The 14930-nt window shown below is 56.8% G+C and overlaps 1 protein-coding gene across 2 annotated transcripts in view; it reads right to left on the bottom strand.

The window, feature by feature from the left end:
- Window positions 1-14930, bottom strand: part of GTF3C1 (general transcription factor IIIC subunit 1) — a 68762-nt gene that overhangs the window by 20779 nt on the left and 33053 nt on the right. For both annotated transcript variants that reach the window (XM_077760458.1, XM_077760459.1), the window contains 13 exons: window positions 13557-13693; window positions 12283-12436; window positions 9853-9956; window positions 8955-9139; window positions 7326-7601; window positions 6936-7081; window positions 5887-5984; window positions 5294-5390; window positions 5006-5183; window positions 2167-2308; window positions 1487-1622; window positions 473-554; window positions 146-334 (listed from right to left, as the gene is read on the bottom strand). In XM_077760458.1, coding sequence (XP_077616584.1) covers window positions 146-334; window positions 473-554; window positions 1487-1622; window positions 2167-2308; window positions 5006-5183; window positions 5294-5390; window positions 5887-5984; window positions 6936-7081; window positions 7326-7601; window positions 8955-9139; window positions 9853-9956; window positions 12283-12436; window positions 13557-13693 — 1924 coding nt within the window. The remainder of the gene's footprint in view (window positions 1-145; window positions 335-472; window positions 555-1486; window positions 1623-2166; window positions 2309-5005; window positions 5184-5293; window positions 5391-5886; window positions 5985-6935; window positions 7082-7325; window positions 7602-8954; window positions 9140-9852; window positions 9957-12282; window positions 12437-13556; window positions 13694-14930) is intronic.

The following is a 14930-nucleotide window of genomic DNA, read 5'->3' as shown; positions in this document are numbered from 1 at the left end:
ACCACGCCGAGGCAGCCCTACACACTGAGGGAGGGGGAAGCCCAGGTCTGGGGCAGAGCTCAGCCCCGGCCGCTGGGGCAGCCTGTCTCCGAGCCGGAAGGGACAAACACAAAGCCTAGCAGACACCGAGGGACCATCATGAAACCTTTTTTCTTTTTCTTGATCTTCTTTCCAGGGTCTTTCTTCAGCCGTTTCCGCTTCTGGCTTTTCCCACCCCTCACTCTCCAGTTCCGGTCCAGCGTGGGCTCTCGGTCCATCTCGAACTGCTCTTCCCTGTCGGCGCAGAGTGGAGGTCCTGCTCTGGCTTCCCCCCAGATGTTCAGCCTGCCACCGCCTAGGAAAAAGCACAGGAGGGGAGTGTGTCGGGGGGAGCCCTGCGAAGGCCATAAGCCACACGGAGCGCGTGGTAGGGAGTCCCGCGGCCTGAGCTGCGCCCAGGTCTGCTTCCAGGGTGAACTCCCAGCCAATGTACCTCCAGCAACGAGTGGCAATGGGCGCCTGGACAGAAACGTCTGGAGTCTCACCATGAGCCCGTTTTCAGAAGCAGTGTTCTCCTAAAAGACAAGAGCATCACTGGAATGTGGCAGGGGCTTCCCTTAGTCCCTGGGGCCCGGAGCATCGAATGTTCCCCGGGCTTCTCCTGGGGGGGCCACTTGCTTCCTGCACACACGCTCCCTCATGTATGACCTTCTCTTCCTTCCTTCCTTCCTTCCTACCTCCCTCCCTTTCTTTCTTTTTAAAAATTTTTTTTTTAACATTTATTCATTTTTGAGAGAGCGATAGAGTGCGAGCAGGGGAGGGGCAGAGAGTGAGGGAGACAGAATCCGAAGCAGGCTCCAGGCTGAGCTGTCAGCATACAGCCTGCCGCGGGGCTCAACCCACAGAGTGGTGAGAGCATTATCTGAGTCGAAGTCAGATGCTTAACCAACTGAGCCACCCAGGTGCCCCATTTCCCTTCCTCCCTCCCTCCCTCCCTCCCTCCCTCCCTCCCTTCCTTCCTTTTTTAAAATATTTTTATTTATTTCGAGGAGAGAGAGAGAGACAGCGTGAGCAGGGGAGGGTCAGAGAGAGAGGGAGACACAGACTCTGAAATAGGCTCCAGGCTCTGAGCTGGCAGTCAGCACAGAGCCCAACGCGGGGCTCGAACCCACAAACCGCGAGATCATGACCTGAGCAAAAGTCGGACGCCCAACCAACTAAGCCACCCAGGCGCCCCTGTTCCTTCTTTAAAAGGGAATGCCTGTCCATGTGACAGAACCAGTTAGAATCCATTGGAAAAAAAAAAAGAAAAGCTGGCAAAAGCAGAGATTTAAAGGGCCCGACGTACCTTCAATACATATGGAAATAAACACTTGTGCCTCTGGCCAACTTTGGTTTTACCAATTCAGAAACAGTGAGCAGGGAGAGGGCCAGCGAGATGGGAAGTTACAGCCACCACTTGGGGGGTGGCCCGGGGGTGACTGTCCCCCAACCCCCTGAAGCCCACCTTCTTGGCCTTATTGATGATGTAGCTGGTCCAGATCCAGTTACGCTTCAGGTGCCCATAGAAACTAGAGTCGAGCCCAGCGGCCCCCAGCCCGTCCCCGGGGATCGAGCCTTCATCCACGACCTCACGGCTCCCCCTGCGAGGCGGGAAGTAAACAGCAAGAGAGTCCTTGTTGGGAAGGAAAAGAGAGCTTGCGACGAGGGTGAAGGCGTCTTTCCTAACTGACCCTTACCTTCTTGGTAACAGCTGACAGAACGGACATACTTGTCAAACCCCAGATATTTATGTACATTTCCCAATTTTTGAATCGTGGCAACGAATTTATTTTTGTTGTTTAATATGTGGGCCAGGCCTGGCTGGGGCCAGAGGGGCCCATGGCCACCAATTTGTGGCCTCTGCACCAGAGACGTGGGTGCCCACAGGCTGACATGTGGAGCCGGAGTCTGCGGGCCAGCACCTGGGGACAGTGCTTGGGGCCGGGCGGGGTGGGGGGGACACACGTGCTGCACTCCATCAGGGCCTGCACCTGGGGATAGTGCGTGGTGGGGGGGAACGCACGTGCTGCACTCCATCAGGGCCTGCACCTGGGGACAGCGCGTGGGGGGGGGGACACACGTGCTGCACTCCATCAGGGCCTGCACTTGGGGACAGCGCGTGAGGCGGGGGCGGGGGGAACGCACGTGCTGTATTCCATCAGGGCACACTTGCGCTCCAGGTTGTGCTTGTCGATGGCGCTCTCTTGCTCCTTCTGCAGACTGCCCTCCTCGTCGGTGCCCTCGTCCTGGGTGCTGTTCTTCCTGACGCGCGGGTAGCGTACCACACCTGAGAGTAGACACAAGCCTCCCTGGTGCCCGGGTCCTGCTGTGGCTCCAGAGCCATGGGCCACAGATTCCCCTCCTGTGACTGCTCCCCAATTGCGGGACAGGCTCTGAAACTGGTAGACCCTCTTTGTACAAATGTGTTCTAATAGATGTCGGGGTCGAACGCTGGGGCGTGAGCCTGAGTAAAAGATTCGTACTCTGGCTGAACTCCCCGAAGGAAGGCAGGCGAGCCGGCCACAGGAGAGGCCAACAGCCGTGGGGGGATGGTCAGTAGAGGAACCCCGAGGCCTTCTTCCTCAGGGACAGCCCGTGGCGCGCCCGTGTGCCGGCCCACAGGGGGCGGTATGCAAAAATGATGCACTTGGCAGTGGATGTGGGGCCCGGGTCCGCAGGGATCTGGGCAGATAGCTCAGAGCAGTGTCCCTGGGCCTGGTGGGGTCTGGAGGGCAGCCAGAGGTTTTCTGAGTGCCTAAGAGATGCATTAACATTGCTGGGAAACTGCGTTCTGTAAACGCACAATAAAGAAAACACAAACTGTGACGAACTGTTGCTTGAGTGAGGCACAGGAAGATTATGGTGATTTGCACGCCACCAAAGACAGTCTTCTCACATGCTCGACTGGAGACCTTGGTCTGGGTGGGGGTGAGGGGATGAGGGGATGGCTACTGTTTACATAAGACACGTGTTCAAGCTCTGCTTCAGCCCATAAGGTGGTGGTGGTGTTCCCGGCTTAGAAATGAAAAGGTCAACCTCAGAGAGGTCTTCAGGGGCACCCAAGGTCACGCATGTTGAATGGCCAGTGAAACCCAGGCAGACTTAAGGCCACGCTTCTCCTGCCCACCACCCAAATGCAAGTTCGAAATGCAGATTTAGGCCATCCCTGCATGGGCAGAATCCAAAGCTCTGGACAGGGCCCGGTGATCCACATTTCACCAGGGTCTCCCAGGGCGTCTGCGGCCCACCCGTGCTCAGTGTGCCCCTGCTCTAAAGGATGCTCACGTCTTATTATATGGTGCTTTCCCCTCAGTCCCTGGGGCAGAACCTCCTTGAGTGTTCTGGAATGAAGGGGCCACTGGCGCCCACTTACTGGACTCGAAGTGTCCCCCTTTCTGCTCAGGAACACTAACAGGGATGGAAATTCACCACTGTCAAGCCTCAACAACTTCAGTGCAAATAACACACTGGCTCACAAATTTTTATCTGGGTATAAAATGTAGGAGAATTAGGGCACTCTCAAAATCTGAAATGGTAAAAGCCTGGCTTACGGAATGCCAGAGGATTCTATGAAACATACAAGTTCCAAAGTCTGTCTGGACCCATTACATGAAAGGTTCTCGATGCAAGGGTCCATTACCCTGCGGCACTAAACCATCTTGCCAAACAAACGCGGGCCTCCTGCTTTGCAAAAAGTGAAGTGCATTAGTGATCCAGCTCTGGGACAGGAGGGAGGGAGGAGGGCACCAGGTTCAGACGGGATGTGGCATCCCTTCCTCCTAGTAGACGTGGCATGAAAAGATCAGGAGGAAAGTGGCTTAGAGGAAAGAGCACTGGTCTATGGCCTTCCACACAAAGCCTCCATCTAGTCAATCAACATTTATGGGGCGCCGACTGTGCACCGGGCACTTTGAGACACTGCGGGACGGAAGCCGGATTTCCTGCGCTCAAGTAATCCTCAGGAGGAAAGCAGCTAACAGCTTAAAGGTGCTGGAAAAACTTTCTCGAAAAGATGATGCTTGATGTGGGAGTGGTCAATGTCAGGTGAACACAGGTCAAGGGACATTCCGGGGGCAGGAAGACACCAGCAAAGGCCTGACCCTCAAACCCAACTCATCCGACCTGCTGGCCAAACCTGCTCAGTTCTTCCTGCAAAACACCTCCCAGGTTGCCCCCTCCTTCACTGTCCCCAGGGGGCATCTCTCTTGGGCAGGAGTCACAGCCCTGCTTCTACCCTGGGCCCTCTGTCTGTTCGCTCCCCACCCGGCAGCCAGGGCAAGCTTTGAAAGAAAAGATCTTGTCACCTCTTGCCTACAACTATGCAGTGCTTCTCCCGGCTTCTCCCGGCTGTTAGAATAAGCCCTGCAGGCCCCGGCCTCTCCATCGGCAGCTGCCTTCCCCTCTCCACCCACACCAGCCTCTCATCTCTCCCAGTGATGCGCTTGCCATTCCCATGCCTGCAATGCTCTTCCCCGGCTCTGGGCTTGGCCTCAGCCTTCAGAGCGCAGCTCAAACGTCCCTTCTTGAGAAAGGCTGCTCCCGGTCACCCCGTTAAACCAGCCTCCGCTCGCACCCCCGGTCACCCCGCTAAACCGGCCTCCACTCGTGCCCCGTTACCCCGTTGAATCGGCCTTCAGTAGCACCCCTGGTCACTTCCTCCACAGCACCTGTCTCAGCCTCTGTGTGCATGTCTCCTCGGTGAGAACTAAGCTCAGGAAGGCAGGGCGGGGGTGTCCTTGCTCGGGGTCAGGCCCAGGAATGACAGATACAAGGTGTTGAGCAAGTACCAACTGAATGCACAGGTGAAGGAAGTCAATGCACAGGGGCCCGGGAGCCCCGTTTGGAGCTGGGCGCCTTGCTCCCTGAGGGAGCCCCAAGAACACTCTGGGTCTCTGGGGAAGTCTGAAGACTAGGAGCGACTTCTAGTTCCTTCTTGCTCTAACGGAGCGGGGAGCGTGGGGGGCCCGGCAACGGCGGGCGGTACCTAGAGGGGTGTTGAGGCAGACGCACTGCAGGTCGAACCAGTAGCTCTCCACATCCTGCATGGACCTCAGCACGTAAAGGCGCCGTTCGAAGGGCCGGCTGCTGCGGGCCAGGTTATAATGCGGGTCACAGATGGTGGTGTCAACAATGACCGCATTCTTCTTTAAGAAAATGAAGACCTAGGGACACATGGACAGGGTGAGAGGAGAACTTCAGGGCCACGGCCGTCCGCGGTCTGGAAGCTGCTTAGCCAGTGGGAACCCCTTTGTTTGGGCCCAAGAGACGTTACCTGGTCCTTGTCCTGGAACTTCTCTGTGGGGCCGAACTGCAGCAGCCCCATGTGGCACAGCCTCTGCAGGTTCTCCACTACGGAGAAAATGTAACGCCTGGAAAACGGGGTGGGGGGTGGGGGGGGATTCTAGTGTGAGTACCCTTGGCTGTGGCCAGGGGTCTGCATCCGGGGGAAGCACATGACGGCTCGTGGCGTCCTCTTCTACCTCGTGGGGTCCGCCCTGTGCACAGACCCAGAGGCCCCTTCCCAACTCCCGACCCAGGCAACAGAGTGTGGATCCCACATAGGGTTTTGATTTAGAAAGTAAAATTAGCAAATGGAAAAAAAAAAAAAGCAAACTACTCCAATACTCGCAGTCTTTATCAACTGGTTTTACCTGACAAGAACCTTGAAATTAAGTAACAAAATTCTCCAGCCCCACTGGGCTTTATCCAGAAGGTTCCCAGGGTCACCGAATGAATTAAACCTCGAGTCCTCACAAGCTGGTGGGCGGAACCTTTTCCTCTTCCTGGGGAACCGTTATTCAGAGCCCTAACCTCAAGGGGCCCACCGGGACCCTCCGGCAGCCTGGCTGGTTTTGGTGGCCTCACCTCTTGTACAGGAGCTGCTGTCGGACAGGCCTGGGGAGAAAGCGGATCAGCGTGTGCTTCTTCAGAGGGTCGTTCAGAAACTCCTCAAGGTTGTCTACCTAAAGGTCATGTTCAGGATCAGCTCATCCTCAAGGCCAGGGTCAATTGTGAGAATTGTAAGAAAACACACCCCACTCCTTTCTGGGCAGAGTCTCTCTGATCCTATTTTCTTCTTTTTCTGTATTTATTTACCAAATTTCTAGAGGCATACTTCTTCACTACAACATAATTGTCTTCCCATATATCTGATTGATCTATCAGTCTTTCAAGGATTTCCTATGACACAACAAGCAACCATCCATCTATCCAGCCAATAATTTATCTATATCTATCCGGCCATCCTGTTTATCCTATCATCTATCTATCTATCTATCTATCTATCTATCTATCTATCTATCTATCTATCTACCTACCTATCTACCTACCTACCTACCCACCCACCCGTCTACCTACCTACTTACTTACCTACCTACCTACCTATTGACCTATCCATCCACTCACCCATCCAATCTGTCCATCTATCCATGCATCCCATCATTCTCCATCACCTACCTACCTATCTACCCACCCACCCATTCATCTAATCTGTCTTTCCAACCATCCATCTTATCTCTATCTATCCCCCTTCCCTCCGTGCCTCCCTCCCTTCCTTCTGCCCACTCATCCATTCACCCAACCACCCACCCATCCAATCCTTCCTTCTTTCTTCTTTCTTTCTTCCTTCCTTCCTTTCCTTCCATCCATCCATCCATCCATCCACGCATCCAGACAACACCAAGTCTTTCCCCTCCCTCCCTCCATCCATCCATCCATCCACGGACCCATCCACGCATCCAGACAACACCAAGTCTTTCCCCTCCCTCCCTCCATCCATCCATCCATCCATCCATCCATCCACGCATCCAGACAACACCAAGTCTTTTCCCTTGCAACAGCAAGTATTTTCCCTTGACCAGGTGAGGGTAGGTCCTATGGTCTAGGCTGAGAGACCAGCCCCCCAGTTACAGTACCTTGTAACTGACTTGCACAATCTGGATGAAGATGGAAAGGGGCAGGCAGAGAAGGATGTCACTGACGAGTGCCCAGCCAAAGCCGAAGTCTTTATGGACTGGGATGGGAGGGACATAGCGCATCCACGAGGCTTCGTCCACATACACTAAGAGAGAGTCAGAGTCCGTGCTGCAGGCAGGGCCCAGACATGACGCTGCCCTCACCCCAGTAGTCCTGGATTCCCTTTCCCCACGAACCCGGGGGGGAACCCCACTTGTCAGGCGGGAGGCCCACGGGCTCCTAGAGTCTGGATATGACTTCACTCTGATCGGGTGCTGTGGGGATTCAGCAGGCTCAGGTGACAGGGACAATTACCCACTAGGACTCCCCTCCAGAGGGCAGCACCTCACCCTTCTCTGTGGGGGGCTCCAGTTCAGTCTCCAGGAAGGTTCCGCCTAGGCTGTCCTTGGGTGGGCCGTTGGAGGCCTCCACGCAGGCTCTGGAGAGGGGCCGGGCCCCCACCCTGCCTGGCTCCTGTCTCCCCGATCTTCTTTCCCCGCTGGGGCCTGGCTTCGGCCGCACGTGGCTGGCAGGGTGCCCATAGATGAGGTACCACAGAAACATGTGCACTACCCGCAGGCGAGGCATTTTGGGCAAAAACCCTAGCGAACGGCCAAGTCCTGGAACTGAGGTGGGGGGGGGGTGAGGGAGAAATACTTGAAAATCCAGGATTCACGTCAGTTCAACCCACTCAAGCTCACAGTGAGTGCTGTTCGTGCTCTCATGGAACGTCCTTTCTAACACTCTTTAGGTGTCAGCAAGGTACCTAAAGTCACACAGCAGACAGAGACAGCTGGGGCAGAGAGCAGTGAGGATGGGGGAGGAGGCTGTGATTCCACCCAGAGGGCAAGGAAAGTGGTGGTGGTGGGGCACACAGGAACCCGGGAATGCACACCCTGGGACAAATGCAAGGGGCCGGAGGTGGGCATGCGCCTGGTGGAGGGCCAGAGGCCAGAGGGATGGCAGGGGAAAGGGAGGAGGAGGGTGCGGTGGGCGAGCCAGAGTGTGATGGAGGAGGGTGCCACTGTGCAGGGCCTGACGGGTCTCTGCACAGGGACCTGGGCCTGCCGGGCTGTAGACGGGGACCCAGGAGTCTCTGAAAACATCCTGTTTCCTTGTTGACACGAATAAGGTACTCCTTGGTTTTCCCCAGGGAGAGAGGACAGAAGGCAGGGAGCCGGGGGGCAGGGAGCAGGGGCAAGGCCAGAGGCCCTCCCCCACCGCCGTGCCCACTCGAGCAGCAGGCTCACCACCTTCTGTGTGGCCCAGGCAGGGGCCGTTCTGCTACCCCGGCCCCGGCCCTCCGTGGGCCGCACCTGCTAACCACAGAACACTCTGGGACCCACAGAGCAAAGGCAGGCCACCTGTGGTGAGGTGGCGCGCAGAGGGAGGCCACGCACACGCCCTCTTCTGTCCTAGGATCTCAGGTTTGCTGCGCCGCACCCCTCACCGGGCCACGGCCCATGCCCCATGACGCTTCTCTGGCTGTCTACACTTGCGCCGAACACATTCCCATTAGGGCCGCTTGGTGGGGGCCGTCGGGGAGGCAACTCTGTGGGTGAACAGACGCTGGGAAAATGACCCGGGTGTTCACACTCATAAACGACCAGAGCTCTGGCAGGTGCATGGGCTCGGGAGGGACGGAGGTTTTCTGTGGGTTATGTGGTTCATACCAGCCCGAGGATGCGGAGCGGAATGAATCTCTGTGCCTAACTCATTGTGCTAGGATCCAGCACAGTTTCATCTGAGTCTCATACAGCCTGTGAGGCCGGTTGGGCAGGCATCATGCCCGTTTTGCAGATGGGGATACTGATGGCAGCACAAGTCACGTGGCCAGCCCCACAGGACCTGTCCAGCGATTCAGACCTGATTCGTCGGCCTTCAGCCGAGTGCCAGAAGGCAGAGCGCCAAGTGACTCAGACATCAGCATGCAGTCGACCACCGACACCGTCAGACGGTGAAGAGAAGCCATTTCTTACCCACAACAGGGTGGTAGTTTTTCAGCTGGGTGATGCCCATCTTCTCATCTGTCTTTTTCACCCGTCCAGTTTCTGATTTGGAGGACGTGCTTAGCTGAGAGTCTCCCGACACACTCGGAGCCTCTTTTTCTGGACTTTCTTCCTCGGCTTCTGCTTGAGGTGCTGGAGGCTGGACTACTTTAACCCTGCAGGTTGAATATAAGGTCAACGCCCTGCTGTGAGGACCGAGGGCTGGGAAAAAAGGACAGGATCTGTCCTCCCAGGTCAGCCCTGGAGCTTCCACCTGGACTGCCCGTAGGAGCCAAGCAGGTGCTGTGAATGAACAAACCGGGACGACGGGGGCTGTGGTGACCTGCAGGTGCACCACCCCTCTCCCCTTCCCAGAGCAGCCGTGTAAGACAGGCGGCCCAATGTGCCGGGTCCTCTGACGTTTTCAGAAATGCCAGAGATCGGGGATCTGATGGGGAAATCAAGAGGTGGCCAGTTCAAAGCACATGAGCAAAGGTCCACAATGAACGCAGAGCCTCTCTACCTGCCCATTGGACTTCTCTAGGTTAACCCAGCTAAGAATTCTCCCCCAGTCCCAAGTTTTCCCAGCCCACAAGACGGTTACAAAATCAGAGAAGGCCTTGGAGGGGCAACTGAACTCATCTGGGGCTGTCGGGAGACTGAACGAGCATCACGCACACAGGGCCTATGGCCCAGAGCACTCTGTCGACGCCATTAGGCAGAAGAGAAAGGAACTTTTTTTCCCTGAAAACTCCATAAATTGTTCCTAACCCAGTGAGTGCGCTGTTCTCTCATGAGCGTAAATAAAGGGTGCTCGTGACAGCTGCTGGACAAGGGGACAAGGCCTGGGTGGCCTCCTGGGGAAGCCCTGCGGGGTGCCGCCACTTGCCTGTTCGCCATGCTGGAGTTGGAGATCCGGAAGCGCACCTGCTCGATGGCGCTCCTCACGAGTGGGTCATTCTGGTCCATGGACGGGTGCACGACCAGGTCCACCTGCGGAGAGGCCGGAGCGTCCCACAGGGCAGGGGAGGGGCCGGGGGACACGCAGCGCTACAACTCAGTCCCTTGCTTGGAATGCCGGCTGTGCCTGCTCTCGCTAGCGCTTCCGAAGGATGCGTGTGAGAGCGGAGCGTGAGGTGCTGCTGCACGGTCTGCCGGGACAACTTCTGACATGGAAACCCCTCCTCCAGTGACTGAGCAAGAACGCTCGGCTCAGGTGAGGGCCACGTGGCCCGGAGGGGCTCTCTGCCGTTCCCTGGGGGGCCTGTCCTGGCCCAGCGGCCTCAGCAGCCACCTGGTGGCCTGCTCCTGACTCCCCACTCCAGCTATCTGAGAATTTCCTACAGTTGGTCGCGAGTCCTGAGGCCTCCCATCAGGAAAAGGTATGCAGCTGTCACTCATCTCCCCTCACTGAGGGTGCCACCATGGGGCTCAGGCCAGGCGCACGTGGAAACCAGCCAGCAGAGGGTCGAGAGCTGCTTTTGCTATCTCACGTCTGCCAGCAGATGGGGGACGAATGGCTGCAGCGGGTGCCGCTTCGTGGGAGCTATCTAGGATGACAAACAGAAGCAGCTCGGGGGAGCGTGGGGGCAGGGCAGGAGACGGCAGGCACAGGGGCCTGGGCCCCTGGGGACCTGGACTTCTTTTCCATCTTGGCCACTGGCAGGAGACAGCAAGGGAAGGTCTTCTAAACGTGGGACTCTGGCCGGCGGGCTTCATGCCAAGAACGCGCTGAAGAGGGGCTGACCATGGGGAGTGGGCGGCACCACCCGGATGGGGACCAGCGCCTCATTAGTGAAGTGGGGGGCCCCTCCCCGACGCCCTGTCAACCTTTCTGGGATTGTGTGGGGCTCCAAAGAGGCAGTCAGGCAACACCTCGGTGTAGTGAAAAGCCTGGTGCAAATACAAGGCACTCCTATCTCTCCACTGTCCACAGCCGAACAGCTCAGCCACCTCCCCGAAGGCCCAGCAGGCAGGACAGGATGTGGGAGCAAAGGCCAAGGCTGCTGCTACCACATGGCAGCTCCGGTCAATGTGCCTTCAGGGGATCAGAGGGCACCTGCCAGTGCGGGTGCTCTGTGAGCCGGAGGGCTGGTAGGTTACTTATTCTGGAGAGAGTCCCGCCCAGCTGGACACAGGCTGCCCGCGGAGCCCTGCGGCAAGAGGCCCCGGGGCCGGTGCCTTCGCTTTTGAGGTGGTGTCATCCTCAGTGCATTCCTCCCCAAACTGCCTGGCGGACGCCACTCTAGACAAAACAGGAGCTGCGGACACAGTGGGCACCCGTGGGAGGCTGCCCTCCCTGCTCCCAGCCTGGGGGGGTTTGCTTGCCCTCAGTCACTGTCCCGAGAAGGCGGCCCATCTGTAACTGCTCTGTGACGATAAACAGAAAGCACAGGTGCTGCTGCTGAGGACTGGAGGCTTTGGTGCTCTGAGGGCAGAGATCAGCACCCGACCTCCTGGCTGCTCTAGGAGAGGAGCGGCAGGTCAGCGGGGGGTAAGTGGGGGCCAAGGCCAAGGGGACCCAACAGCAGGTGTACAAATGGATGAAAGCTGCCAACCTCCAGTGGCAGAAACGGTCTAAGTCACTTTTCATGCTGCTCTGTGCGTTTCAAACTTCAAACATCTCAAAAAAGTAAGAGAAAGTAAAAAACCCAGAAATGGCCTTGCCAGCTTATTAAGGAAACAACATCAAAGCACAGCTCTCTTAAGGCAGAGATAGAAAACGCAGCCGGAACAAGAGGTCAGGCAAGTACAAGTGACTGTCCCCGCAGCAGTCCCTGTGCCCAGCAGGGCGACCTCAAATCACTCTGCCCCTGAAAACCGAGGCCTCAAATGCGCAGGGCTGCTGCTATGGGAATGGCCCCAAACCTTAAATCTTGCAGAAACAGATAAGCTGAGACAGAAGATCTATCGCTACCCCGCCAAACAGCCCCGGCCCTTGCCACCGTCGCTCCTGGGGACGTCTCCTCGGATCTAACCTCGCACCTGCTAAACGTTGCTTCCTGTCGGCCAGCGCTGCTCTGCCGAGCTCCGGCGCATCCTGCCTGCCTTCATGTCGTTCGAGGCTGGCCTGTGGCCGGACACCTGCCCTAAGGCTGTGTGTGCAGCTCTGAGGGCCAACCAACTCACTCCTCTTTCCAGTTTCCATCCTCCGCAGGAAAGTGCGTGGCCCCTGCCCCCAAGATGAGGAGGCACAATGGGAAATTCTGAGTTACGAGCAGCAATGGAACAAGTGAAATCGGACGGGCACAAGGGAAGCGGGACTGGGAAACTGACGGCGTGGGGCTGGTGCGGCGGGCGTCAGGAGAGCCGTGCGTACCTTCTTCTTGATGCCATCCTGAATAACCGTAGTCCGGTACAGTCTCAAGAGGCCTTCCTCAGACAGGTTCCGCACCAAGCGGACAATGGACTTCTTGCAGCACTTGGTAGACACGCCTTCTTGCTTCTCTTGATCCATGATCATTTTTTGAATCCTGGGGTGCCACAAAATAAGAAGTTAATATCCCCAATCTCAGCACCGAAGGCCTTTTCCAACCCTTTTCAACCCAGGCAGCTGAGAGCCTCCTAGTGGTACCCAGTGGAAACTCGGGGAGCGCTGAAGGGGGGTTTCCCCATTGAAAGGCTGACTTCTGGACACATTACAGATCAAATCTTTTAGCGATAAGTGAGTTAGCTGATGACAAGCCGCCAGGCACAGCAGCGTCACATTCTGGGCCTTTCACCGGAACCAGAGGGAGCACAGGACTGATGACAACAGCAGGGACACCGGGTGCCATGATGGAGAGGTCTTCATCCGTTTTTGGGCTAATTTAAGGCCCAAAAGATCGTCTGGTACTCCGTCAGCACTCTCCGGTCTGTAGCTCTTTCTGATTCCTCCCCTCATGCATTACTGAGTCACCACAGGGATGTTTCCAGCTCACCGATCATCGAATGGCAGGGCCGGGAGGACATTAGGAACGCCCGGCCCAACCCCTGACCGCGCAGACGAGAGGATGCAGGCCACGGTGTCTGCACAGGGCCTCCCCGTTCCCTAGTTAGAGAACGAGGGTAAGGGTCTTTCCCATGGAGCAGCTCTGACGCTGGGTGCCTCCGAGGCCCGAAGATGCCACCCAGGAGGCGGGGGTGGGGTGGGGGTGGNGAGGGTTAAAGGACCCCAAGGGACTGCAGCGACTCTAGTTATCAGAGCCACCAAAAACACAAAAGTTCTACTTGCGTCTCTTGGTTTTTGCTTTCATGTAAGACTGCGTTTGAACTGCTGACCTAAGAAAAGTTCATAAGCTGATGCTATCATCTCAGGCTCTCCTCCAAGGAAAGAGAGGAGCCCAGGACCTTCCCCAACTTCCACATCTAGCCCAGGCGCTCTCTCCCCATCTAGCACCTCGATGCTTCGCAATGCCTGCACTTTCCGAACCACTAGAACAAACGCCTAGTCCCGTCTACCACACAGGGATGCCGTGAGAATCTAAAGAGCAGAAGACGCCAATGCCTCTTGGTCATTTCTGTGGCTTGTGGTAACGAGCTGGCCTGAGATTTACTGTCGGTGCAAAACAGACAGACAGACAGAGACAGACAGAGACAGAGGCTGCTCCTTACGTGAATAAGCTCTCAATTAAGCGTAGGTTGGTGACGGCTTCTATGATCAGGTTCCTGCGTTTGAGCAGCCGGTAAGTCTCGTGGGGTTTGTCTGGGCCTGGGCCGTGCTTCCCTGTCTTCTGGGAGCTGCCACCATCCTAGGACGGGGACGACAGGATAAGCACAGGCAGGCATGCGAGGCAGGCATGCCAGGCTAGGGGGCCGACGCCGAGCCCTGGGTGCGCTCTGCCTCTGAGAGGGCTGTGTGTGTCTGGACACACGGGCCAGGAGAGGCAGGCTCTGGGCTCGTGCAGCTGTCCCCTAGGTAGGTTAGGATGTGTGCCCAACGAAAGATGAGGGGAGGAGAGATCCATGTTCTCTCTCCCATTCCTGCCCAGATGCCCAGTTTCTTCGTGGCTCCTGTCTTCCAGGAGCTTCCATGAACCTGTCCCATCTGCCCTTGGATCAAATCTCCTGAAGCCCCAGCATGCCTCCCAAAGGGAAGGGAAATCCTGACTCCAGCATACCCCTTGTGGACCACTCAGCGCAAGTGAACCTCCCGTGGTGGCCCCCGACCCGTGTTGCTGGGTGCTCCCCCCTTGCAGAGGCGCGTGCAGGAGATCGAGAAGGTCCTGCCGTGGGGATAGCCCGCTCCACATCCCTTNGGGGGGGGGGGGGGGGGGGGTGCTGTGCAGCCTCAGGGAGAGAGCAGCAATAGCCCCGACAGCCACCCGGGTCGTGGCTATGCACTGCGCTGGGGCTGGTCTCCCAGAGCCCAGGCGGCATCGGAGGCACGTTCCAGGGACAAAGGACAGCATGAGGTGAACTGAATCACATAAAGAGAACAGCGGTCCTGTGTCAACGGCCTTTTCAATCCTTCTAATTACGTTAATGAAAAGCATTTGACTCTACTGCATCTTTGACACACAACAGTATTTGGCCAGAATGTACTCAACAGTTTTGGTTTTCTTTTATCTATTTTATAATTACCTTCCTTTTATGGCAAACGCCATTGGCCTTGCACGGAAGGCAGGGCTCCTCACCACTGGCACTGCTGACGTTCTGGGCTGGATCACTCTCTCTGGTGGGCCAGCCTGCACGTTCTAGGGTACTCAGCAGCCACCCCCGCCCCAAGTCACAACTGTCTCCGCCAGACACTGCCAGAGGTCCCCCAGGGCCCAAATTGCCAAGAGTGGGAACCACGAATCTAAACAAAGTTTCCCTCTAAAATAAACTTCACATAAAGAGAGTAAGTTGTTGGAAATTAAAATCCAGTGTAAACAGCAGCGCAGCTGCTTTCTGGATGGGCAGGGAGGTGGGGTACACATGAGCACTATGGGGGGGAAGAAGGCAGGATATACATGAGCATGGGGGGGCAGGAATGCAGGGTACACA

This window comes from Crocuta crocuta, unplaced genomic scaffold (genome assembly GCF_008692635.1).
Source record: "Crocuta crocuta isolate KB4526 unplaced genomic scaffold, BGI_CrCroc_1.0 scaffold73, whole genome shotgun sequence".
Taxonomy (NCBI): domain Eukaryota; kingdom Metazoa; phylum Chordata; class Mammalia; order Carnivora; family Hyaenidae; genus Crocuta; species Crocuta crocuta.
The sequence above is the reverse complement of the archived record's forward strand: the minus strand, read 5'-3'. Positions and strand labels throughout refer to the sequence as shown.